Source organism: Xenopus laevis, chromosome 1S (assembly GCF_017654675.1).
Source record: "Xenopus laevis strain J_2021 chromosome 1S, Xenopus_laevis_v10.1, whole genome shotgun sequence".
NCBI classification, from domain to species: Eukaryota; Metazoa; Chordata; class Amphibia; order Anura; family Pipidae; genus Xenopus; species Xenopus laevis.
In genome coordinates, this window is record NC_054372.1 from 134439599 (window position 1) to 134466973 (window position 27375).

Genomic DNA, 27375 nt, shown 5'->3' on the forward strand with positions numbered 1-27375 from the left:
TATGATAAGGGCACACTGAGCACATGGCCTGCTTCTCCCCCCCCCAATGCGTATGTTATGTAGGCAGACAGAGAGAAGTGGATCCATTCCTATCTGCTCTAATTCACTTTGGCGTGCTTTTACAATGCAGGAGGAGAACAGTTGGATGTACAACCAGTGTGCCATCACCTGTAGTGATTCAATTTAATCCTTCAATTTAAGATTTATGAACCCACAAACAATTAGGCTTTCCTTGTGCCCTAAAGACAAGGAGGAAATGAACCCACAATTATTTTTAAAATATGAATATGTAAATTGTAAAAAAAAAAAAAATGAAGCAGCAAGGGGTAGGACCCTTGTTAGAGGGACATGAGTTGATTGATGAGAACAGGAATAAAGACAAATTTCTGAACTGTTGTTTTTTTTCTGTCTACAGCTTTATAGTCCCAATTCTATTTATACAGTTCACCAAATTATGCATGGTTCATTCAAGGGGAAATTCAAAAGAGACTAGAACATGTAAACATAAACAAGGGTCCGTGGCTGGATGGTATTCATCCCAGGGTACAAAATGAGCTAAGCTCTATGATTGCTTAACATCTTTACTTAACTTTTTAGGATTCATTGAGGTTTGGTGTGGAAAGACTGGTGAATAGGTAATGTGGTGCCGCTATTCAAAAAGGGATCCCATTCTCAGCCTAAAAACTAAAGGCAGTTAGTCTGACATCAGTGATAGGAAAGCTTTTCAAAGGGGTATTAAGATATAAGGTACTCTACTTCATTGCAAACCATAATACTATGATGTGCCAGCATGGCTTTATCTTGCCAAACAAATGTAATGGCCTTTTATGAGGAGGTGAGCAGGAACCTTGACTCTGCAATGGCAGTGGATGTAATCTACTTGGCCTTTGCTAAAGCTTTTGATACAGTACCACAGAGAAGGTTAATGATTACATTTAGGAATATTGGCCTGGAACATAGTATTTGTACTGAGAGAATCAGCTGAAGGATAGATTACAAAGTGTTGTTACTGGAGTACAGCAAGGCTCTGTACTTGGTCCTTTGCTTTTCAACAGTCCTTAAGAGGGAGATAAATGAGCTGGAGAGAGTGCAGAGACTGAACTGGTTAGAGTGATGGAAGACTTAAATTATGAGGGTAGACTATTGAGGCATGGTCTTTTCTGGTGAGCAGATACTGTTGCTAAATCTTTTCTAGTGCCCTTTCTTAGGGAGACAAACTAGTTAGCCTTGAAAATATTTCTTGAAGCATTCCCGTGAAGAGCCTCTGGTGAAATCACTGCAACACTATTGTAGCCATTATTATGATTTCTCACTACGTGCCTAGGCAGCACATGGTACACAAGATTCAATCACCAAATCCCACAGTACTGCTTCAGATATCAAGATTCCCAGGCTCTAGCGACAGACACAATGCCGACCAGCTGGGACTTCAAGCTAGTATACTGTACATATTCTCCCCAATACCCATGAGATTTTGCTATCTGGAGTGATACTGTAGGACCTGGAGATTGAATCTTGTGTACCATGCGCACCCCTAGTGGGACTACAAGTAAAGGATTTAACGGTGAGTGGAAGTGAATCCCCTTTTAGTATGTATATTATTTGTGTAGTGCTGACAAATTATTCTGGAGCACACATACAATATATTCATATACTCCATCCAGTATGTAGTTCATGTTTCAGTTGAATCACAACACTTTTGAAATAAGTGGTTTTGCTAGGAAGTAAGCCAAACTGAATACAAACTCTTAAAAGTGCTGAACAAGTCATAGGAAAATATTTTAGTTGTTAATGGTTGCAATTTTGATAATTTTTTCTGTTATTATGCAAATTAGGGTTCCTATTTGGTTCAGTATTGTAACCACATTTTGTATTCTGTTGATTTCTGCAGATTAAAAAAGTTCAACCTCTAAACTTAAATACCTTTGTGAGACTCCTCTCACTTAATTAAGCACAACGCATGCCTCGCCCCTACTGAACTACTGCTGCTTGTCACTGAGCTTGAGCAAGGTGCTGGCTTTTAGTGAAGTTTCACTTTCTCCAGTAAAAGCTGATTTCCAGAATGTGCATGCCAAATAGGTAAACAGCAATCAGTTGATCTTGATTTTGTGACCAGTCGACTAAGTCCAGAATTATCCACAAACAGCTCCATCATATTACACTTTGTGAGACCACAGCTTCAATGTCCTATTAAACCAAATCAAAAACAAAACAATCATGCTTTTCATGCCAGTTACACTGAACTGTAGGAGAACTATAGGGGTAATGGCAGACCAGATTTGTCGCCTGCTGTAAATCTGCACTACTCGCAGGTTACAAATCTCCTGAATGTATCTTTACCATGGGGATCACTGCACATAGAACACTTATTTACATCCAGTGTAATTGTGGGAAAATGCACTTTGAAATGCACAGTCCAAATGATAGTTGACAGACAGCAAAATCTCATTGTGTGTCATTGTCATAAGGGCTTTTTATATAGGAAAAGGAAAATAATCCCGATAAACTTGTACACATGACAAAAAAAAGCTTTTAACCAATAAACTGACCCCTGTTGCCTTATCCAATGTTAAGTACCCAAAAGTGTAATATGATGGAGCTGTTTGTGGATAATTCTGGACTTAGTCAGCTGGTCACAAAGTCAAGATCAACTGATTGCTGTTTACCTATTTGGGATGCATTCAGAAGGAAGGAAGCCTATTCAAATTATTAGGCATGTCTGTCAAGTCAGGCAACCCTTACTGTTTAAGAAATGCTCTTCTATACGGCATTAAGTGACTGAAATCTTGTAAATCACAGAAGACTGATCAAGGAAACAAATGTTATTAATATGATGTGGTCACTTATATCCTATACTTTACAGGTGCTTGTTGGATAAAGATTTTGTGAGAATTGGGAAGTGGTTTGTGAAGCCGTGTGAAAAGGAGGAAAAATCTCTATCCAAGAGGTAAGAATACACTTTGAATCAGCTTGCTTGTATGGATGGTTAATGTTTTCTTTCTTGTCCTCTTTTGGTGGCTACATACATTCCGATTTGTACCATTTAGCACACACTTTAATGGCCAAATGGCACTGATCTGCTCATCAGCCAAATGAATGGATTCCAATGGATGTGGGAGGAAGGTATGAGATGTGAAATTCAAACTATCAGATATACCCAGGCCAGCTTCCATTTTCAGTGGTGGAAGCCATGTCTGTCAGTGCTTATTAAACAGGGTGTGCTCCAGAGCAGATTGTGTTTCCTCTGCTGTCGTTTATCCACTGGTGGAGAAAACATGCTGTGTGACATTGCCGTAGGCCACCTGCAACTAGTTAATGAAATGTGAATGTTGTTAATCCCCCACTAATATGTTAAAAGGACGAATACACAAGTGTTAATAAACAGTATGAAAGCAAACAATTTCTTTGGTACAAAGATATCGGTCAGGATTTCTGCAGCTGAAGGCACTTTTTCGAAACTGCTTTTATACATACATATTTGTTTTATAACCTTTGACATAGGGCAGAATGGTTTGCACAGTGAACATATTTGCCCTGCACATGGTTATATTTATAAAGCTGGATAAGAGTGGTTTATTTAAAGGATAAGTAAACCTTAGAAATAAGTGAATGTAAAATGAATGAGGATACTATTCTAAGCACTCATTATTTACGGTATATATTTTAAATTCCAAGATATTAAGGGATATTAAGGCATGTACTGTTAATATGAATGAATTTGTTACAGCATCAACACCTGTTGTCCCACCAGTCTGACCACCAAGTAGTCAAGGAAGTTGTCAGGAGAAAGAAAGAAGTTCTTCTGCTTAGGAAACCTTAGAGAAAGTTTTTTCCAAACCAGAAGAACACCAGAGAAGCCTCTTTCTTTCTCCTGACAACTTCCTTGACTACTTGGTGCGGTGGTTGCGGTGCTGTAACAAAATTCATTCATATTAACAGTTCATGTATCCCTTAAAACAGGAGTGCCCATACTTTACTAATGCGAGGTCTACTTTTAGTGATGCTGTCTAATTATGATCTACATCCATAAAAGCATAGTCAGCATTCTGTTCCATGGAAATATTACTTAAATACTGATTTCTTAGAAAATGTATATTGCTAACAAAAAACTATTTTTTACGTAAGCTTTACTTAAATATCTGAATGAAAAGCATGAGACAGGAGGGCGATTTAAACAAACTGTTGACAGTGTCTTGAGATCTACTGATCACCAGCTAAAGGTCTACTGGTATATCCCGATCTACCTTTTGGGAACCCCTGCCTTAAAATCTTGGAAATAAAAATAAATAAATAATAAATGTACATTGCAAAAGTGCTTAGAATAGCACACTCCTCAATTTTGTACTCACTAATTTATAAGGTTTACTTATCCTTTAAAGTGCAAACAGAGTTGCGAATATTTATCTCGCACTGCAAATGCCCATAAGAGCTTTTTAAATAAGGCATTATTGCAAATTGGTAATATTTATGTGTACGCTCTGCGTTTGAGTTTTGCCACGACTTGTGGCGAAGAAAATATTCGCAAAGTAGTTTCGCAAATTGCGAATGTAAATTATGGTCAACGCTATTTTCGCAAACACCCCTTTCATTTGCCAGCCATTTGCAATGTGAATTCCAAAAAAACAGAAAGCAGTGCAATATTTTAGCGTTGAGGAAAAAACATGGGCAATACAACCCTTTTGTGAATAAATGTGTGCTGGCTAACTTTAGAATGACCACCAATGTGTTTTATAATGTGTTTAGAAAAAGCTAAAAACAAACACCATTCAGATATTGGGTTTTAAGTGAATAATGGAAAATCAAATGCTGTATTAATGTTGACTTGTAAGTATCCTTGCGTTTCATTTTGTGCAGGCAACAAACTTACCATTTGTACTTTTTCTAGGCTTTATTTGTCGAGCCTTTCTCTTCTATAGACAGAGGAATGGCTTTTCAGGTGCACATGCAAGAGTTTGTTCACAAAGGTTACACCTCCTTTATATTCTGTAGCTTCCATATAAATTGCCTTCCTTGAGACAGAAGCAGTTGGGCCAAGGTTTTGCAAGGTTTCAATTTGACTGCTTTGGCCGTTGCAATTTTTACAAGTTTGGGTTGTTCCTGGTGCCAGCACAATAGGAGGCTAAGGCTAGTAGCATGATTTTCATCCCGTGTATTTTAGCAGGCCGAATTTCATCCCAGTCTGGCGTTAGCTTAAAAGTGATCTAACCTCTTTACAGTGTAATTTTAATTATATATATATATATATATATATATATATATATATATATATATATATATATATATATATATATATATATATATATATATATATATATATATATATATATATATATGCAGTACCCTTTTAATCTATGCATTTATCTGTTTTGTGTTGTGTGCAAGCAATTGCATTGCTTTCCCTGGACTGGTGGCTCTAAGCCCAGTCTGCGTAAATTCTTCAAGATATTGTTTTGTAGTTTAGTGCAGCTTTTGTGACCTCATCACTTTCAACATCCTAGATAACTGGGTAGTGCCTCATTTTTCTTGTACACATGTGATTGGTCAGGAAAAGGACAATATTCTCATTTTCTAGACTGTTTTTGCTTTCTTCTTCCACATCCTTGGAATTATGCACAGGCTGACAAGGAGACCTTATCAGTTGCCATGGCAACCTGCTTTAAGATGACAATTTGCTGGCATGATGTCACTAGGACTGAACCCTCTCCTCCTATCTGTGCAGCGAATGAAGGGTTTTTTTTTTCTATCCCTCCTATCCGTGAGAAAACATAATTGCTAGAACACCTATCTACTCACTCAATTCATTTGGGTTATAACTTCACAAATCCTCAAATGGCAAGTTAGTAACTGTCTGGATTTCTAAGAAGTTGGATAAAAAAGCATATTCTATTTGCTTCAGCTTTAGAATTATTGTAACACACTGTGACATATTATCCCTTTCCCACTTTCTAGCAGAGCAGTGGAAAAATATAGGTACAGTTTGGTAATGTTGCTGTCGGTACCTGATTTTGTTTAATCTGCAGTGGTTGTCTCTAATGGCATTGACTCATGGGATGTTGTATTGCCTGTGGCAAACCTGCACTACCACAGGCAACAAGATGCCACTACTCTCTGGCAGTAATTGAATAACCTTTGGGAAATACCACACGTTGCTTCCACTTTCCAAGGTTGCGTCACAAGGAAGCTGGTTACTTTGCAACAAGTATGAATCTTCATTATAGTAGTATGAAAGGCAACTTTAAAGGAACAGTTGAATGTTAAAATAAAAACTGGGTAAATAGATAGTCTGAGGTAGTCAGCGACTTGAAGGGGGGCAACATGGGACATAACTGTTCAGTGAGTTTGCAATTGATCCTCAGCATTCAGCTCAGATTCAAAAGCAACAGATATGACCCATGTGCCCCCCTCTCCAATCAATGATGGTTACTGCCTGGTAACCAATCAGTGGAAACCAAGAGAGCTGCAAAGCAGCTTCTGTTCTGTTCTGTTAGACATCCAGTCACTCCAGCCTTTTTTTGTTTATATTTTTGGTAACTAACTATATTAGAAACATTTTTTATTTTGCACAGCCTATATATTTACACAGTTTTGATTTTTATACTGAACAATTACTTTAAAGGCCCATACTAGTGATGTGCAGGTCCAATTTTTGGTGGCCCACACCCAACTTTAAGCTGCCCACTCCCAACTCGCCCCGGCAAGTCAGCTGTATTTATTGAACCATGCTTGACCTGCCCATCTCTGATGTCACCAAGGGGCAGGTGGAGCAGACCCTGGGCATTGTTATGTCGCAAGGAGGTTGGATGAAAGGAAAAGTTGGCCAGAACCCATCTGACTCATGGGTCCCACAGGTTTTGGGTTAGATTTGCATAATACTAGCACACACCTTATCGTTTTTACAGGTGTATAAAATAAGTTCTTGACACTATGGGGCAGATTACTTTTTGAGTTTTGAAGCGATGTGATTTTTCATTTAAGATTTATAACGTTTCACTTTTTTTGCAATTTGTGTGATTGCACTTTCTCCCCCCCCCCTCTGTTGAAAGGTACAAAAGGGTGCAGCTGATTTAGCTCCAGGCAGAACCATATACCTTTCTCCTATCACTTCTCTTCCACAAAAAAAGCAAGAGAAGATATGTATGTTTAATAGAAAATGTCAAAATCAAGGTTTGATGGGAATTTACCTCAGCTGGTACATATTGTATTTTTCCTCTTTATTTACAGTGAAAATCTATCCTGCTCCTTTACCTTTTTTCTACATGGTGAGAGCAACGTTTGCACAAGTGTAGAGATAGCTCAGCACCAGCCAGTGTATCTTATCAACCAGCAGCATCTCCATCTAGCACAGACTTCTCATGCTCCGTGCCAAGGTAAGAACAAATAAACCAAAGTTTTTAAGTATTTTGTTACATAGGCCTTTTGGATTTTGGTATTTGGAGCATTTTTGCAAGTTTTATAGATTACAGAACTGTATTAGTTGTATTTTAGATACTTACCGTGACTAACCGGCCTACTTAAAATTTTGCAAACTCTACTGCTATGTTTCGTTGCCATAACTTTTACTGAAGTGAACTGTAGTACTTTGGAATCAGCTTGTAGAAACCTATTTAAGGCAAGACAAAAAACATAACTTCTCAAGTTGGGGAGATAAATAGAGTATTCTTTGTTTTGTGTTTAATTTATTCTCTGTAAGTCATGCATAAATATATATGGGCTCTGGTCAGGGTGCTTTCATGGTGACTGATAGGGAGTATAGTTCAGTTCATCTGGAAACCCTGAGGTGAGAAAAACTGGGGATTTATAATAGCATTGACTAGGACGATTACCAAATGCCCTTCAGTGACCAACCACATGGTAGAATGCTTGCTTTTCTTAGCAATAATTTATGCTTTATTCTTTATCTTTAGTGATCTTAAGTCCATATGGACTGAGTGGCACTCTAACAGGCCATGGTTACAAGACCTCTGACCCTACCACCCGAAAGTTGCTGGAGGAATGGCGCCCCTTTTACCCTACTGTGCTGCGTGTGAGGCAAGATCAGCAAGAAGAAATGCAATACAATGATGATTTCCCTGCAGCCGTTGAAGTTATTGTTGGTATGCAGCTTGTTATTGACCTCTAATATTGCAGTGGTTTTCCAGATCTGTATTTGAGAGAGAGAAAAAGAGTGTTAAAAGAATATATGGATCAGTAAACATTGAATTCATCGTGGGAAATGTTTTTCATTATTTAGGCTGTGGCCCCTAGTACCTGTAAAAATAGAGCCTAATATAACAATGACGATATTGACATTTCTTTGAATACCTGTAAAATTAACAACACTGGACCTGGTTCCGAAATTAGATGTTGGACAGGCATTTTGTCTGGATACTTTTGGACACATAGGGGGTTATTTACTAAAGTCTGATTTTTCTGGTTGGACTTTTAAAGGGGAAAACATCAATTTTTTGTAGAAAAACCTCCAAATTTTTTGTGATTTATTAAACCCTGATAGTGTTAAAGGGGTGGCTCACCTTTGAGTAGCTTTTAGTATGATGTAGAGATGTATATTCAGACAATTTGTAATGGTTTTAATTTTTTATTATTTGTGGTTTTTGAGTTATTTAGCTTTTTATTCAACAGCTCTCCAGTTTGCAGTTTCTGCCATCTGGTTGCTAGTGTCCAGATTCCCCTAGCAACCATGCATTGCTTTGAATAAGAGACAGGAATATGAATAGGAGAGGCCTGAATAGAAAGATGAGTAATAAAAAGTACCAATAACAATAGGTGTGTAGCTTTTCAGATCATTTGCTTTTTAGATGGGGTCAGTAATCCCCCATTTGAAAGCTGGAAAAAGTCAGAAAAAAAGGCAAATTATTAAAAAAACTATAAAGAATAAATAATGAAGACCCATTGAAAAATTGGAATTAGAATTAGCCAATCTATAACATACTAAAAATAATCTTAAAAGTGAACCACCTTTAACAGTCTGAATAAAAAAGTACTCCATCTCAGACCTGCTTGTTTCTCATTTACTATTGGAAGACATCCTGACCTGTGCTGGGTTTCATACAATAATCCAAAGATTTCTTTGTTTTTGGGCGATAATCCTAAAAAGCCTGAGTTTTCGGGCATAAAATCCGAAAAAATCATATGATTTGGATTTTTTAATGATTTTATTTATCTTTTCCCACACCAGATTTTTTCTTGAAAATTCATTGATAATTTTAAATATGGTTAAAAGTCTGCAGGGATTGGTCAAAGGGGTTTCCTTGGCACAACTCTTACCAAGCTTTTTATACCTAATAATTGAATTTCAGTAGTTATTTTATAATTGTTAATTTATTAATTATTGAAATGATAAAAGTGTAGCATAATACTAATATAGATAATGTCACACATTTCAGCTTTCTGAAAAGTAGGGATGTACCAAATCCACTATTTTGGATTCGGCCGAACCCCTGAATCCTTTGCGAAAGATCCGGCCCAATACCGAACCTAATCAGAACCCTAATTTGAATATGCTAATTAGTGTTGGGAAGGGGGAAACCATTTTTTACTTCCTTGTTTTGTAAAAAGTCACATGATTTCCCTCCCGCCCCTAATTTGCATATGCAAATACGGATTCAGTTTGGCTGGGCAGAAGGATTCGGCCGAATCTGAATCCTTTTGAAAGAGGCCGAATCCTGGTTGGATCCCAAACCAAATCCTGGATTTGGTGCATCCCTACTGAAAAACACCCATTCTCTTTAAACAGATGCTAGTGGAAGCACTCATTGGAATACATTTCCAGCTCATTTTAACAGGAGTCATGGGAGGCATATCCCTTTATGAAATTCACACTTTGTCCTATTCATACCCTTCCCAATGAGGCCTGTACTTCCTGTACACAAGAAGTTATCACTTATCAGACCTTCTGGATTTAATTCCCCCCTTCATTCTGCAGCATTTTTGTCAGACCTAACTTGTCCAGAAATAAGTACAGATAAGAGCGGGGCAAACACTTTTGTAAGATTTAGTGATCCGAGCAAATCTTTATATTATATATGAAAGGATTCTGAGCGGTGGGTGCCAATACATTATAAAAGTGATATAAGAATATTCTGCTGCTAGCAGTTACTATTAGATTCTATTCTTTTCTGCTTCTTTTTCTCTAGTGGTGAATTGTTGTAAGTAGGGATGCACCGAATCCACTATTTGGGATTCGGCCGAATCACCGAATCCTTCGTGAAAGATTCGGCCGAATACAGAACTGAATCCGAACCCTAATTTGCATATGCAAATTAGGGTCAGGAAAGGAAAAAGTGGAAAAAATAATTCATTTGTGACAAAAAGTCACATGATTTCCCTACCTGCCCCTAATTTACATATGCAAATTAGGATTCGGATTCGGTTCGGCCTGACACAAGGATTCTGCTGAATCCGAATCCTGCTGAAAAAGGCAGAATCCCGAACCGAATCCCGAACCGAATCCTGGATTCGGTGCATCCCTAGCTATAACACGGTGCATTCTGCGCAACACAGGTATTTTAGCTCTCAGCTGGGTAACTGGATGCTTGAAAGTATTATTCACAGTAAACTGAGGACATCATGTTTGTTTTCTATTGTACTCAAGCATTGCTGAGTTACTCTACTCATGCACAATGGTAGATGGGTATATTGTTGGCTCCAATTTGCAGGAGTAGTATTACATGTAGCAGTGACTGAGTGGACACTAAATCTCTGTCTTTATATGTGTTCCTGATTACTTCTTTCTTGTCTTTCCAGCTGGTGTTCGGCTGGTTTACCCATCAGCTTTCGTCCTCATAGCCCAGAGTGACTTGCCCCTGTCTTCCAGTGTGGGGGGTGCCGGACACAGCAACACAAGTGGTCAACAGAGCACAGCTGTTACTAAAGATCCAAGCCCATGCCGGATGCCCCTCACCCCACCAACCTCTCCAGAGCAAATTGCGCCTGGTAAGCAAGAAGATTAATATTCTTACAGGTGTCTGCTAGACACGTGTTGAAAACATTTTTCAACCTTATAAAACTATTTTCATATAGTTAAAGTAAATATCTTCCAATGTACAATTAAACATTAAGGGAGTTATTTACTAAAACCCATTTTTTTCTCGTCTGGGTTTTAAAGGGGAAAACACAAATTTATTCTGAAAAAACTACTAACATTTAATAAGATTTACCGTATCATATGCCAAGGCTGCTAAAAGTCAGAATCCGAATATACTCCATCTCAAACTTGTCGAGGTCATGTAGAAGTCAATGTCAGATGTCTCTTTTACAACGGGAAGATATCATGATCTGCGATGGGTTTCGTACAATAATCTGAATCATTCTTGGCACACACATATCTGAGTTTTCGGGGGTCAAATCTGAAAAATTCATACAGTTTGAATTTGTTCATGATTTTATTGAGTCTTTCCCGCACTCAATTTTTTTCAAGTTATTTTATTGATAAATAAGGTAAAATAGTGGATGGAAGTTTGGTCAAATTAGTTTTATAAAATAATGAGAAAATATTGAGTTTTAGTAAATAACTGTATTAATGTTATCTGTGGTTTTAAAGGTATTTGTAAATGTAACTGTAAAAAAAAAACTGGTAGAGAACGGACTTCTCTTACATTAGAAGTCAGAACCAGGAAAAAGGAATAAACAAACACTGCTTTACATTTTTACATTGCAATAAACTTTAAGGGTACACATTACTTAGAACAGCATTTTCTTTCATTATTTAAAAATCAATTTTTTATATGGAGATCCTCTTTAGGGTAATGGCAAACAAGAACGTTTGTTACCCACCCATGCAAAGTCTGTGTCACTGTGGGTGCAAAATCTGAAAAATACCTAGCATCACTAACATTTGGATCCCTGCATGTAATACACATTAAATGTGGTGATCCAGCTTAACCATGGGAAAATGTCTGTGTTTTTAATTGCTTAAGCCAAATCATCGCATTTAATGTGATTTCTATCCAGTGATCCCAATGTTTATGAAAGGGCAAGACATTTGCAACCCGTGGTAGAGTCCTGCAGCGGGTCCAGTACCCACGGGTTACCCACAAAAACCTGCGGTACCCTGCGGGTTGTGGGTAGAAGTTCTGGGTGCGGGTATAGACGCGGGTCAGCGGTTCTGCGGGTCGGCCGCAGGTCTTCTCAATAGCGAGTTTTACTAATTTTTTCTGATTACGCCTACTTCCGATGATGTCACTTCCAGTTACAATGACCGCACTTCCTGATTCTTGATGGTCAGCAGGACAGCACTTCCTGATTCCTGATGGTCAGCGGGTTGCGGATAAGGTACTTGCGGGTCGGGTTTGGGTAGCGGGTCCAGGCGGGTAAGAATGCGGATTGCAGGTTGCGTTTACGGGTTGCAAAAAATGGACCCACGCAAGACTCTAACCTGTGGGTAGTGCAGATTATCATGGAATCTGTTAATGTTGGCGTATGGGGAGGGGAAAGAGAGAGTGATTTTGCAAGGTCTTTATTTATTTATTTTTAATTATTAATTGTGTATTACTATTCTTATATTCCAACACTTCAACTGAATATGCTATGTGATTTTCATGATCACAGCTTCTGGAAAACAAAATGTTTAACTCACTTTTCATGCCCTCTTCTATTCATTTTCTATTCTGACTTCCAGTGTTGCCTGGTTGCTAGGGTAATTAAGCCCTAACAACCAGATAGCAATTGAATTTTAAAGCTTGGAAGATGCAGAACAAAAAATGTAAGACTAATAGCGATTTTCTAGATACACTGCTGTCTACATAGGTGCTAAAAGTTAATTTTAAGGTAAACAATCTTTTAACAAAATAAACTCCCAACTGTGTGCAAGACAAAGGTGTGCATTCAGTGCTTCCTATAAACTGTATAATGTAAGCTTATGGTATATACAGTTAAGCTCAAAACAGAAAAGGTAATTGAATGAAGTGCCACTAGTGCTCCCTCTTTTGATTATGTTGATTTACATCTTGTGAAAACATTTAATAAGCATTCCTTTACATTTATTTACAAAAATAAAACATAATTAGTGTCTTGTATATTGTTTACCTTTTTAAAAATATTAACATCTTTTTAACAAACATTTTTTGGGGACGTAGTAGCACTAGGTAGCAACTTTGCACGTTACAATCTCTAATAACCTGTTCCTCTACTGAATGTGTAGGGAAAAAAATCTAGCTTCTGTGCTGCAAACTTTTAAATACCTCTTCATATATTGTGTAATTTAGTAGATTGACACCCAAAGATTTTAGGACTACTTAAATATCTGCTTATTTAGGCATGGTATTTTACAGAAATTTAAAAATGTGTACATATGAAGTCCCAAAAGCTAGTGTTTTATACTGTACTATGTTAACCAATTAAAGGAATCACCTACTCTATTTTTTGATAAATAAAACAGAAAATTGCTTCAATATGAATGCTGGAGTTTGGCACCTCCTTTGTATAAATCAGTTTCATGTCATGTGTAGTTTCTTAATTCATTAACACATTGAATAATAGTAAATATAAAGTCACATCGTGAGATCGTGAGATAATGCAAGAATAAGTGACCATGTTAAAGGGACAGTTTAGTGTATAAAAAATAATATAGTTAGCTAAAAATATATGTAACATAACAGCCAGAACACTACTTCCTCCTTTGCAGCTCTCTAATGTCACAGCTCTCTAACTGTGTCCCATGGGGGGGGTCACATGGGATACAGTTGTTCCGTTAGTTTGCTTTTGCATTCATTTTGCACATTATAATAATATGAACTATAGCACATGTAGAACAGTAGGTAGAATTTAACTGGTTTCAGTTTCGAATATGAACTGTACTAAAACAATGCCATTGAAATATTTTTAAATGCCACAAAAAGCTCTTTTAAAAACACACACACGTTTAAATATAATTCCGATAAAAATGCATTAGTAGTTCTGCAATTCATATTATAATATGCAAACATCTGCTGTTGATGAATTAGCCATCCATTACTTGCTCCCTTATCTTTGGCATTATCATGGCTGCAATATCGTCACTGCTCTTTTCTCTTTTGATTCTATTATCCTACGACACCCAGCGCTTGCTGTAGTAGTACAGCCATTCTCTGAAAAGTATGGTTTTAAGGGAAGTAATATATATATATATATATATATATATATATATATATATATATATATATATAAATTTTACTAGTATAAGTGAGAGGAGTTATACACCTTCAACCCCCTTTTCCTGGCCACTCCCACTCCGCAAAAGTGTTGTCCAACATTTACATTCTACTCACAGCCATGGATCAACCTGCTGAGCAGCGTGTGAAGTTTTTACTCTGCACCCTATGCCATATTGTTATGGTCTTTAAAATGGAAGGAAATAAAGATTGGAGTTGTTCACCACAATTATCCATATTTAACATTTTAAATATTTTTTACAGTGGTGTGAAAAAATATTTGCCCCTTCCTGATTTCTTATTCTTTTGCATGTTTGTCACACAAAATGTTTCTGATCATCAAACACATTTAACTATTAGTCAAAGATAACACAAGTAAACACAAAATGCAGTTTTTAAATGAGGGTTTTTATTATTTAGGGAGAAAAGAAATCCAAACCTGTGTGAAAAAGTAATTGCTCCCTGAACCTAATAACTGGTTGGGCCACCCTTAGCAGCAATAACTGCAATCAAGCGTTTGCGATAACTTGCAACGAGTCTTTTACAGCGCTCTGGAGGAATTTTGGCCCACTCATCTTTGCAGAATTTTTGTAATTCAGCTTTATTTGAGGGTTTTCTAGCATGAACCGCCTTTTTAAGGTCATGCCACAACATCTCAATAGGATTCAGGTCAGGACTTTGACTAGGCCACTCCAAAGTCTTCATTTTGTTTTTCTTCAGCCATTCAGAGGTGGATTTGCTGGTGTGTTTTGGGTCATTGTCCTGCTGCAGCACCCAAGATCGCTTCAGCTTGAGTTGACGAACAGATGGCCGGACATTCTCCTTCAGGATTTTTTGGTAGACAGTAGAATTCATGGTTCCATCTATCACAGCAAGTCTTCCAGGTCCTGAAGCAGCAAAACAACCCCAGACCATCACACTACCACCACCATATTTTACTGTTGGTATGATGTTCTTTTTCTGAAATGCTGTGTTACTTTTACGCCAGATGTAACGGGACGCGCACCTTCCAAAAAGTTCAACTTTTGTCTCGTCGGTCCACAAGGTATTTTCCCAAAAGTCTTGGCAATCATTGAGATGTTTTTTAGCAAAATTGAGACGAGCCTTAATGTTCTTTTTGCTTAAAAGTGGTTTGCGCCTTGGAAATCTGCCATGCAGGCCGTTTTTGCCCAGTCTCTTTCTTATGGTGGAGTCGTGAACACTGACCTTAATTGAGGCAAGTGAGGCCTGCAGTTCTTTAGATGTTGTCCTGGGGTCTTTTGTGGCCTCTCGGATGAGTTGTCTCTGCGCTCTTGGGGTAATTTTGGTCGGCCGGCCACTCCTGGGAAGGTTCACCACTGTTCCATGTTTTTGCCATTTGTCGATAATGGCTCTCACTGTGTTTCGCTGGAGTCCCAAAGCTTTAGAAATGGCTTTATAACCTTTGAAATTGAACTCAGGTGTGATAAACCACAGTTAAGTTATTTTTTAACAAGGGGGACAATCACTTTTTCACACAGGCCCATGTAGATTTGGAGTTTTTTTTCTCCCTTAATAACGTAAACCTTCATTTAAAAACTGCATTTTGTGTTCAATCATGTTATCTTTGGCTAATAGTTAACGGTTTTTGATGAGCAGAAACATTTAAGTGTGACAAACATGCAAAAGAATAAGAAATCAGGAAGGGGGCAAATAGTTTTTCACACCACTATATATGAATATGACCTAAAACATCATCCGATTTTCAAACTTTCTTTAAAGTACATGAAGAAAACCTAGTTAAATAAATGAAACAAAACTGATGAGAGTTGGTTATGTATTAATTGAAAAAAATGATCCAATACCATATCTGTATGTGAGAATTACTGACCTTCATGTTTTGCAGGAGATGGGAAGGAAAATTACTCAAGTATCAACGGCCATTCAACAGAGGATAGTGTCTCCAACACAAAACAAAGTTCAAAGTGTGGGGAAAGGAGCTGCCACAGACTTAGAAGTCAAATGGCACAGAAAGTTTGGAAAGAATGCATAGTAGACAAATGCCAGCCAAAGTAAGTTTTTCTCTGGAATATGAGTTGTTTATATGAACGTTATGTGCTTTACATCTGTTAATTGTTGGTATAAAAATCTTATTCTGGGGGGTACAGGCAATTATACAGTCCATCCAAAGAGCAGCATTTTTAATCTACATGTTTTTCTAGTTGTTTTTAGACCGAGCAGACATATTTATACAGTGATTTAGGGAGCTAGCACACGAGCAGATTCGGGGAGATTTAGTTGCCTGGCGACTAATTGCTTCTTCTGCGGGGCGACAAGGGAGTTCGGCGTTCGGGAGATTGTCGTCCCGCAGAAGAGGCAATTAGTCACCAGGCTACTAAATCTCCCCGAATCTGCCCATGTGCTAGCTCCCTTAGAATAGCGTGTTCACATCAGTCCCTAGTGGCTCCCTATCTCATACTCACAACACTAGGATCAGTTCTTATCAGGAGCCAGTTATCGGGTGCAAGTTAATTCTTGGATTGCCAATTGGCATCTAATTGCTGGCCTTCGTTTATAATTAAGTGATAATTGAAGAGCAGTCCCAGAACTTTGCTTGGCCTGCATGTGGTACATATGTTATAATTTATTATTTATGCTAGAATTGTTACAATGGTTATGCCAATGCCTTTGTTTTTAACTTCCTGGCTATTTACACAGACCTCAGAAAGAAAGCACACAAAATATTCTTACCATTCTAACAGTGACTAGAAGCAAGAATATATAGAAGTGTGTGTGTATATGTGTGTGTGTATATCTATATATATCTATATATATCTATATATATCTATCTATATATATATATATCTATATATATATATATCTATATATATATATATATATATATATGTGTGTATATATATATATGTGTATATATATATATACATTAACACAGCACATGTGCAGAACATTGTTTTGTACAGTTGAGAATGGTGCAACAAGTTTTTCTTAAAGAGATTGTTACCAAACAGATAGCTCTGGAAGAGACAACTGTTAAGCTTGTATGTCTCTGGAAATACTGAAGAATATGTCCTAATATTCTGAACCTTTTCTATTGTGTACAGCAATACCTATGACTTTTTAAGTGTCTTTCATTATTTGTATTATTTTATGTTCCCATTTTGCGGGATAAAATAACAGTTTCACTTTTCCCCACCTAAATCTCCCACATCCTGAATCGTTTTTGATGTTTGATAAATAGAATTCTAAAAATCCTATATGATTAAATAGAAAGTGGATGAATTTTTCTTTGGTGAGCTCTAATCTCATATTTTCAGAAATCTGCCCCTTAGTGAACTGTAGTTTTTGTTCTTTCTTACAAAGGTTAACGGTTTCCAGCCAGCAAGAAGGGGAGAATTCAGTCAGCAAAGCACCGTGGGATTTTGTTGATCCCAGTCATAGAGCTACATGCAACTGTTCCAGGTAAATAAAATGAGCTGTGTATGTGAGTGTGAAACCAAGCATCAATACAGCTGAGCTGTGTAAATTAATATATAAATTGATAATGTTTATAATTTACATGCTTTAATTAATGCCTTGTTGCTTTTTTTTTTAATAGACATAAATATTCAAAGCAGCGTGGTGCACCAAGTGGCTGTCGGCCCTCCTCTGTTACTCAACCCAGCATGGGAGGAATCCCTACTTCTTGTAGCGCCTCCCTTCCACCCCCTGCCTCTTCTAAGCACAAACCCAGTGATCGTCCGGAGAAGGCTGAGAAGTTGCAGAAAAAGACCACTACTCCTTTCCACCATCGTGCATTGCCCACACAGAATGAAGAGTGTCTATCACAGGAAACCGCTGTACAGCAAAGGCAAGGTACAGAGGCTGCAACAAGTACACCACCAAATAGACATTTTCAATCTTTGCCCTCTGCAGGAGAGTTAGATCAAATGTTACCTTCTCAACCCACAGACTCTCCACACTCTCCGGCATCTCCAATGCCCCCCACACTTAGTCCTCAGCCTCCCCAGCAAGAGGTTGCCATCCCAGATCCAGAAGTTCAGCCTTGCAGCTCCACTTTGTATCCTAATGGACTGGAAATGCAGCCTCTTGATGATAGGACGATGATGGTGGCTGGACTTGGTTTGCCATTGATGGCAGAGCTAAGTGAGACCAGCATATATTGTGCTAGTCTGTCCCAGAGCCAGCAATCTGAGAACAGCTGGCAGGAGTACAAACTACCATCTACAAGCAATGAAGACTTTCAACCACCAAACATCCCCGTGGAACGGCATGAGAGCATACAGGAAACTTTAGCTGAGCGCACTGCATTAGAGAGGTAAGGTGGTGGTTATAGGGATAGGTTATAGTGACAGGTAGAATTTTTTTACTCTCACCATTAACCTGGAAGTGATTCTTTCATATTATTTTGAATTTTTTTTTTTTCAAAATGCATCTGTTAATAGAGCTGCTCCATCAGAATTCTGCACTGAAATCCATTTCTCAAGAGATTTTTTTATATTTAATTTTGAAATCTGACATTAAGCTAGAAATATTTTCAGTTTCCCACCTCCGCCAGTCATGTGATAAACTTCAGTCACTATTAACTGCTGTACTGCAAGTTGAAGTCACATCACCCCCCCCCCAGCAGCCTATGAACTAACAGAACTATGGGATGGTAACCAGATAGCGGCTCCCTAACACAAGAGAACAGCTGCATGGTAGATCTAAGAACAGCACTCAATAGTAAAATACAGGTCCCACTGCAACACATTCATTGAGTAGGGGAAACAACAGCCTGCCAGAAAGCAGTTCCATCCTAAAGTGCTGGCTCTTTCTGAAAGCAAATGACCAGGCAAAATGACTTGAGATGGCTGCCTACACTAACTAAAAAAAAATACACTTGCTGGTTCAGGAATTCAGTTTTTATATGGTTGAGTGGATTATTTGCAGTGTAAACAATGTAATTTAGAAATAAAAACGACATCATAAAAATCGTTACAGACCCCCTTTAAACTATTGTATATATGCTTAAACACTTTTTCAAACTCTATACATACAGTTAGACCCATAAATATTTGGACATGTTCAACTTTTTTTTGGTTTTTTACATTACCACAATGAATTTCAAATGAAACAACTCAGATGCAGTTGAACTGCAGACTTTCAGCTCTAATTCAGTGGGTTGAACAAAAAGAATGCATAAAAATGTAAGGAACTAAAGCCTTTTTGTAACACAATCACTTCATTTCAGGGGCTCACAAGTATTTGGACAAATTAAAAAACTGAAAATAAAATGTTCATTTCTAATACTTGGTTGAAAACCCTTTGCTGGCAATGACAGCCTGAAGTATTGAACTCATGGACATCACCACATTCTGGGTTTCCTCCTTTTTAATGCTCTGCCAGGCCTTTACTGCAGCGGTTTTCAGTTACTTCTTGTTCGTGGCCCTTTGTGTACGAAGTCTAGTCTTCAACAAATGAAATGCATGCTCAATTGGGTTCAGATCAGGAGACTGACTTGGCCATTCAAGAATATTCCACTTCTTTGCTTTAATAAACTCCTGGGTTTGCTTTGGCTGTATGTTTTGGGTCATTGTCCATCTGTTTTATGAAACACCTCCCAATCAGTTTGACTGCATTTAGCTGGATTTGAGCAGACAGTGTCTCTGAACACCCCAGAATTCATTCGGCTGCTTCTGTCCTGTGTCACATCATGGATAAACACTAGTGTCCCAGTGCCACTGGCAGCCATGCACACCCAAGCCATCACACTGCCTCCGCCATGTTTTATAGATGATGCGGTATGCTTTGGATCATGAGCTGTTCCACCCCTTCGCCATACTTTTTTCTTGCCATCATTCTGGTAGATGTTGTTCTTTATTTCATCTGTCCAAAGAATGTTTTTCCAGAACTGTGCTGGCTTTTTTAGATGATTTTTAGCAAAGTCCAATCAAGCCGTTCTATTCTTGATGCTTATGAGTGGCTTGCACCTTGCAGTGCACCCTCTGTATTTACTTTCATGCAGTCTTCTCTTGATGGTAGACTTGGATATCGATACTCCTACCTCCTGGAGAGTGTTGTTCACTTGTTTGTCTGTTGTTTCTTATCACCATGGAAATGTTTCTGCGATCATCCACCACTGTTGTCTTCGGTGGACGTACAAGTATTTTTGCATTGCTGAGTTCACCAGTGCTTTTTTTCTCAAACAAGATTTTGCCATTCCTAGCAATTTCTTGAATGGGTTTTTTTTTCATTCTGTTTTTGCAGCTTAAGGATGGCTTGTTTCACCTGCATGGAGAGCTCCTTTGACCGCATGTTGTCTGCTCACAGCAAAATCTTCCACATACAAGCACCCCCCCCCTTTAAATCAACTCCAGGGCTTTTATCTGATTCATTGATAATGACATAACAAAGGAATTGCCCACAACTGCCCATGAAATAGTCTTTGAGTCAATTGTCCAATTACTTTTGAGCCCCTGATATGAAGTGATTGTGTTAAAAAAAGGCTTTAGTTCCTCACATTTTTGTGCAATCTTTTTGTTCAACCCACTGAATTAAATCTGAAAGTCTGCATCTGAGTTGTTTCATTTAAGATTCATTGTGGTAATGTAAAGAATCAAAAATAGAAAAAAGTCGTCTCTGTCCAAATATTTATGGGCCTAACTGTATATCACACCTGTTAAATATATTCTAATATATATTTTGAAATAACTTAACGCTTACTCTAATAGTCTTATGTTAAACACCTTGTGTAAATAATAGATATGTAAAATAGTTTTTGTTCTTTATAATTACAATCATCCATACTGAAACAATATTGTGTTAAATACATTAATTACAAATATGTTTACTAGAAAATCTGATGTCCCAAGTTCTAAAGCCAAACTGCTCAAATTTTGTCAAATTTATGGCAATTTTGTTTTTTTGTGTTATATGTTTGCTGTAGGGAATCCGTTGATTAGTAGTTCAGTAAATCCCCATAGCTTATTATACTTATATGCAAAAAAAAATGGGTGTCGGTATGGTTTCATATTTTTTGCAGATATGATATTGCTGCATAATGATTGTACTATTCCATTTATTATTCTACAGATTAAAAAAAATTGAGTTTTACAAAATATAACAACCTTAAGTAGAAATTGCAGGAAAATCTCTAATAAATGTAGAGGGATATACCTGTAATATGACACTGGTGTTGGTTTTCAAATAAAAAACTGCATATTTACACATTGGGAATACTGTGTTTGTTCAAATATAATCTATTTGCATTCTTTACCAGACTTTTAGCTCAGCCAAACAAACGTTTCAAAGTTTTGGATGGAAAGCGCCCAATTCTATCAGATACCTGGACCTACCTGGACCAGCCTCCCATATATCTTGAACAGCATGGTGATACTCTTGATCCCTACACTTTTGAAGATGGTGAGATCAAATACAGCTTCACAGCCAACAAAAAATGCAAGATGGGTGACCTGTCCTGGAAATTAAAGGTACCTACCTTTTAAAGAGCACTTTCTGATGCTGCTTGCTATCAGGATAAGATATATTTGAAGTGTCAGATGCTGTATGCTTAAGCTGTAGTAGGCTGCCAAACCTATCACAAAACTCTGAAATGTTCTACTTATATGTATGCACGTTGTTAGCAGTACAGGGAGGGTACAAAATGCAAAAAAGTGCAAAGTTGCCATGGATTTTTCATTGAAGCTCAAGTAATCTGGAACATCTAGATTTGCATTTCCCTAAATTTTGAGGGGCCACCTAGGCTTTCCGTTTCCAACCCCCTAACTTGTGTTTCATTCACAATTTAGGTAGCTCTGGTGAGTGCAGGGTTCTAAGGGGCCCATTCCTTCTCTATGGCCACCTGCACTGTGCTCTCTAGTGTTAATCCAAAATAGAGGATTCAGTGCATCCCTAGTTGCTATCAGATGTTCAGATTTGTTGTCATGAGTAGGGGGTCATTAGTTCTTACCATTTAGTTGTAGTTCTTCAGACATTTAGATTATTTGGTGATTGGAAGATGGCCCGAATATTGCTCTGACTTAAAGGGGTGGTTCACCTTTAAGTTAACTTGAAATTTGAGGTAATTATATCCCTTCGTCTTCTGACTCATTCCAGCTTTCAAACTGGGTCACTGACCCCATATAAAATGCAAATGCTCTGTAAGAATACAAATGTACATACAAATAAGCATACAAATGTTATTGCTACTTTTTATTACTCATCTCTTTTATTCAGGCCTTTTCATATTCACATTGCAGTCTCAGTTTGCAGCTTCTTTGCACATAAAAATATATTCCAAATGAAGCACAACAGTTTATTATAATAGGGTTATACTTTTTCTCATGTTTTATTTTGATGCCATTGTAGAGGTTTTGGTGTCATTCTCTGCTCTAAAGGGATAGGGATCTGCTTCTGTATCTGTTTATTTAATATATGCTGTATGTTTTCACATATCAAGTGTCCCCTTTTCATTTAAGTGCCACTTTATTGTGCCCAGAATTATTTCATGTATTTGACCTCCAGTAGTGCTAGTCATGTCTTACGATACGTAGAATTATTAGTTATTAGGCTACTTTAAATTAATATTACCCTTTAGTCTTATGCAATTATTTCTTCAAGCTTTTGGAAACCACATCAGCATTGCAGGTTTTTTTTGTATACCCATCATTTGCATCTAAAGCTTGAAACACGCCATCTGTTCATAAAAGTAAAAGCCTAACTGAATTGTATATTTAGTTTATAAATATTTTTCTTATTTGCAAACTTTTAAATGAGCCAAATCAATTCTGATGAACACCTCTCTTTTGTATTGTCAAAGTCTGATGAAGGATTTGAGAAGAATGCATCACCAACAGAACAACAAGCTTCTGTGACGGACCCTGGGAAAAACGTCATGTCCATTTTCAGTCCTGCATCTAAACCTGGTAAGTGCACAATGCCACATACCCTGCTAAATCAGTCAAAGCACAGTATTATGTATTTCTAATCTACCAAATGAACAGATTAGCTGTCATCAAGTAGACTTTTACCCATTGTTTGCTGTGAAAAGAACCCCAAGCTTTATCAACTTTATTGCAAGGGAAACCTCAAGTCACATTTTTATTTTCACATTTTTAAACTTCTTTTGATCGTGAACCAGGCCAAAAGTGAAGGGCGCACAAGGTGCCCAAAACTTGTGTAAAATGTATGGACTGAAATCCATAGATAATCTGTTCTTTGTCTCGTTTTGCTCAGAATTCCTTGATTGGTAGTAAACTTCAGCATTTAATATGGAAAGTAACAAACCGGTATAGTCCTAGTTTTTAGGCCAAAATATTTTTTTTTAAAGAGGGAAGGGAAAACATTTCCAAAAAGTGTGTCCTTATGCATTTTTGCAATAATAATTTTTTAGTTGTACAATTTTGAGTTGAATTCAGAGATGCTGCTCCATCCTTTCAAAGGGTCACCATTATTTATTTGTTGTAGTTTTTGAATTATTTTCTTCTCCTGACTCTTTCCAGCTTTCAAATGGGGGTTACTGACCCTATCCTATTCATATTCCAGTCCCTTATTCAAATCAAGCATGGTTGCTAGGGTAATTTGGACCCTAGCAACCAGACTGCTGAAATTGCAAACTGGAGAGCTGCTGAATACAAAGCTAAATAACATAACAACCATAAATAATAAAAAATGAAAACCAATTGCAAATTGTGTCAGAATATCACTTTCTCCGTTATAATAAAAGTTAACTCAAAGCTGAACATACGTCATATGGAAATTCATTCACAATGGTTTTGATCCAAACCCTCTAGCTATTCTAATGGATCTCCTTATCGTATTATTATTACTTACTGGGTAGAAGACTTCTCTGCCTCCAGGGCAGACTGAAACTTGTTAACCATTCTAATTATCTTTATCCTTTAAAATTTGTGTGCTGTGGACATTGGGTTTACAGTTTAAATAGTCTTATTATTATAAAGTAGATGGAGGTATATGAGGAAGAGTGCTACACTTGCTATGTTCCAAATTACTGGCTCTACTATGTGGTATGTGTGTTATTTTACAAAGCCATATTTCCCATAAGACCCATACTTTTCATTCTAAAATCACATTTTGCCTCACCACGATATTTAGTTGTTATTTGCACTGAATGTGTTTCTTGTTTTGCAGACCCACGACAAGACCGTGGAATTGCTGCGAGTCTCACACAGGTTAAAGATCTGGCTCCTTCTCTTAATGACTTGGACAACTTGTTTGATAATTCTGAGGATGAGGACCTGGTATGTGCAATGTCAGATTGTCGAGCAGTGCTCTTTATGCAGTTTGTTGCCATGCCACATAATAGTTAGAAGGCAGACATTCTTAGAGAGGAACCAATCCAATTATTTAGATATAAAGAACTTCTAAAGATCACCATCTCAATGAGGGAGCAAAGTGCATATTTCTGAAAGACAAATGTGTATATGTGAGAACTAGGATTGTATTAGATTGCTATAACTAAGAGTTTGGAATCATTAATGGAAACCGGTTACACTTTCAGGCTGGACTGAATTTTTTTTTTTTTGCTGTTTCGCATGTACAATTGATAGATTTTTGTAGAGTTTCTTCTGACACCTACTGGTAAATTAAAGCAACTGCGCTTTTTAAAATAGACTTGAAATATAATTATCATGCTTTAAATGGCATTAGCATGATGTCCAGCACTTCATAGTAATGACAACTCTTTTTTTTTTGGCCCATTTCTATTCTACAGCAGGTATAATGTGTATGTGACGGCACACTTTCCGCCCCTCTTATATAAAGAGGGGTGGTTTAATTGTTTTTGTTTTAACCATCGCAGCTTTATTATAGATATTTTTATATTGGTATTTCAGCTTTATTAAAGAAAATATAACATTATTAATTTTAATTCCTAAAAATGTACAAAAGTAATTGTTGCTGTATTAACTGTGTATTCTTTGATTTCCCTTATTTAGGCTTATAGTATGACACACATTATTGAGAAATGTAAGATACTCTTCTTTGTTAATTGTCATTCAGTAGAAGAGAAAATGCCTGCTCTTACCACTGATAGACCATTTTCATTCATTTGAATGACAGGCTTCACAGAATGGTATTGAGTTGGTTACATTAATTACTGTAGGCCGAATGTTAATCTTCTCATTAGTTTATGGCTTTGTTTACCACTAATAACACTTGCATTTTAGGCTGGCTCTCCAGGAACTCGAGCAATGAAAGTTCCCTCATTAGGGTCTGAAGATCGAGCTCTTGGTAAAGATGCAAGGATGACTGTTGCATACTGTGAGTAATGACTAGTACCTGTTTTTCATTCTAAATTATCCAAGGATCAACCTGCAATAACACATAATAAGAGTGTTAGAAGATTCAATTATTTTCTACATAAATCTGCAAGAACCTCTCTATTGTCTAATAACAATGGATTTTAATATAAGCATCTCATTGAAAATAAATTCTTAGAACTTGTACTAAATGTCACTGCTGTTCATACATTGCCTTAATTTGTGAGCTGTGGGTTGTCAGAAGGCAGATTTGCAGTGTAAAAATATGTACTTCCAGCACCCACAGCTTTTCTGGCTTGTATCTATTGAACCACATCTGCCCTAGCCAGGCATTAAAGGGGTTGTGTACCTTTGAGTTAACTTTTAGTATTATGTAGAAAGTGGTATTCTGAGACAAATTGCGGTTGGGTTTCATTTCTATTATTTCTGTTTTTTTAGTTTAGCTTTTTTTTTATTTAGCAGCTCTCAAGTTTGCAACTTCATCAGTCTGGTTGCTAGAGTTCAAATTGCCCTACCAACCATGCATTGATTTGAATAAGAGACTGGAATATGAATATGAGAAGACCTGAACCATACATTTGATGTATTGTTAACCTTTATTTTAAAGATGGAATCATAAGAAAAATGATTAAAAATTATAAAAAAAAACATGAAGACGAATTGAGAAGTTGCTTAGAATTGGCCATTCTATAACATACTAAAATGTAACTTGATGAGCCAGCCTTTTAAGTGTTGTGACTGAATATTGATAGGCTGTTGCATAGTCTGTCACATTTTTTTTGGCATTAAGGTAAGTGAATGAGGAGTAACTGGATATTTGAATTCATATATTGCGTTTCTGGGCACCTGGTAGTTTCTATTCACCATTTTTGTTCATCTGTCTGCTATGGCTATTTTGCCTCTCTTATCCATATAGCTACTGTTATGCCTTGTCTCTATTAACAAATCTTAAACACTAACAGAAGAAGGCTATATACAAGAACTACAAGATCTTGGCTCTTCCCTTTAAATGTATTTTCTGTCAGTCTTTTAGGGCCAGTATAGTAATACACAATTGTACTCTTTCTACAGCAGCCACAGATCTCCAGAGAATGTTTCCCACACCACCTTCCCTGGAACAACACCCTGCCTTCTCCCCCATTATGATATACAAGGATGGAGTAGGCTCTGAGACCACAGCTACTCTAGCCATAATGGAGAGCCCTTTGGTCAACTTGGCCACAATGCATCAACTCGACTTCAAAATGGAGGTGGAGGAGGGTCTGTGCAGCCCCAAACCAGAGAAGATCAGGGTAAAAAAATTAACAAGCTCTGTACATTTCTATCAGAAAACAAGTCAGCATGTGCTTGTCTGCCATGTTTTTGAATGTAATTGTATAGAAGAGAGAATATAAACCTAACTTTCATATACTTTCAATCTCATTTTTTCCATTAAATATATTTTTGCAGCTAATTACTATCCTTCTCAAGTAATAGCTTCTAAAATTGCAATTAATGGTCAAGTTGAGATTTTACAAGTGCTTAGGTGGCATGCATTGAAACAATGTGCTTCAATCCTTAGAAAATGGCACTAATACTAATCTAGGCCAGGTTTTCTGACCCTTTGTTTTAGCTGTAATTGTTTGTGACCCTTTGTTTTAGCTGCACACTTGGGCACCGGTTTGCAGTTCTAAAATATATGAGACCCCATTTATTTACATATCTGAGGTTCTATGCTTGCGGAGGCCAAGAATAGCTGTTGAATTTCACCTCTTCAATTTTATTTTCATGTTAGGATTTTTCGTATGTGCACAGAGTACCATCCTGTCAGTCCTTTGTGGGCACTTCAATGTTTGCGCCTCTAAAGTCTTTGCCAAGCCAGTGCCTGCTGTCCTTAAAAATACCAGATGCCTGTGTATACCGTCCATCTTGGGCAGCCCCCCCAAAGATGCAACACCTTCCCCTGCCCCCAGCTACATCTTTCAACAGAGATGGCTACATGTAAGTGCCAAACATACTATGCAGGGAAAATA

At 37.4% G+C, this 27375-nt stretch overlaps 1 protein-coding gene across 1 annotated transcript in view; it reads left to right on the plus strand.

Moving 5' to 3' along the window:
• Positions 1-27375, plus strand: part of med13l.S (mediator complex subunit 13-like S homeolog) — an 87318-nt gene that overhangs the window by 40993 nt on the left and 18950 nt on the right. The window contains exons 4-16 of the mRNA XM_018244008.2: positions 2864-2947; positions 7222-7367; positions 7905-8093; positions 10744-10932; positions 15991-16156; positions 17466-17564; positions 17701-18420; positions 21364-21574; positions 22903-23008; positions 24234-24343; positions 25271-25364; positions 26435-26655; positions 27138-27343. Of these exons, the coding sequence (XP_018099497.1) occupies positions 2864-2947; positions 7222-7367; positions 7905-8093; positions 10744-10932; positions 15991-16156; positions 17466-17564; positions 17701-18420; positions 21364-21574; positions 22903-23008; positions 24234-24343; positions 25271-25364; positions 26435-26655; positions 27138-27343 (2541 nt within the window). The remainder of the gene's footprint in view (positions 1-2863; positions 2948-7221; positions 7368-7904; positions 8094-10743; positions 10933-15990; positions 16157-17465; positions 17565-17700; positions 18421-21363; positions 21575-22902; positions 23009-24233; positions 24344-25270; positions 25365-26434; positions 26656-27137; positions 27344-27375) is intronic.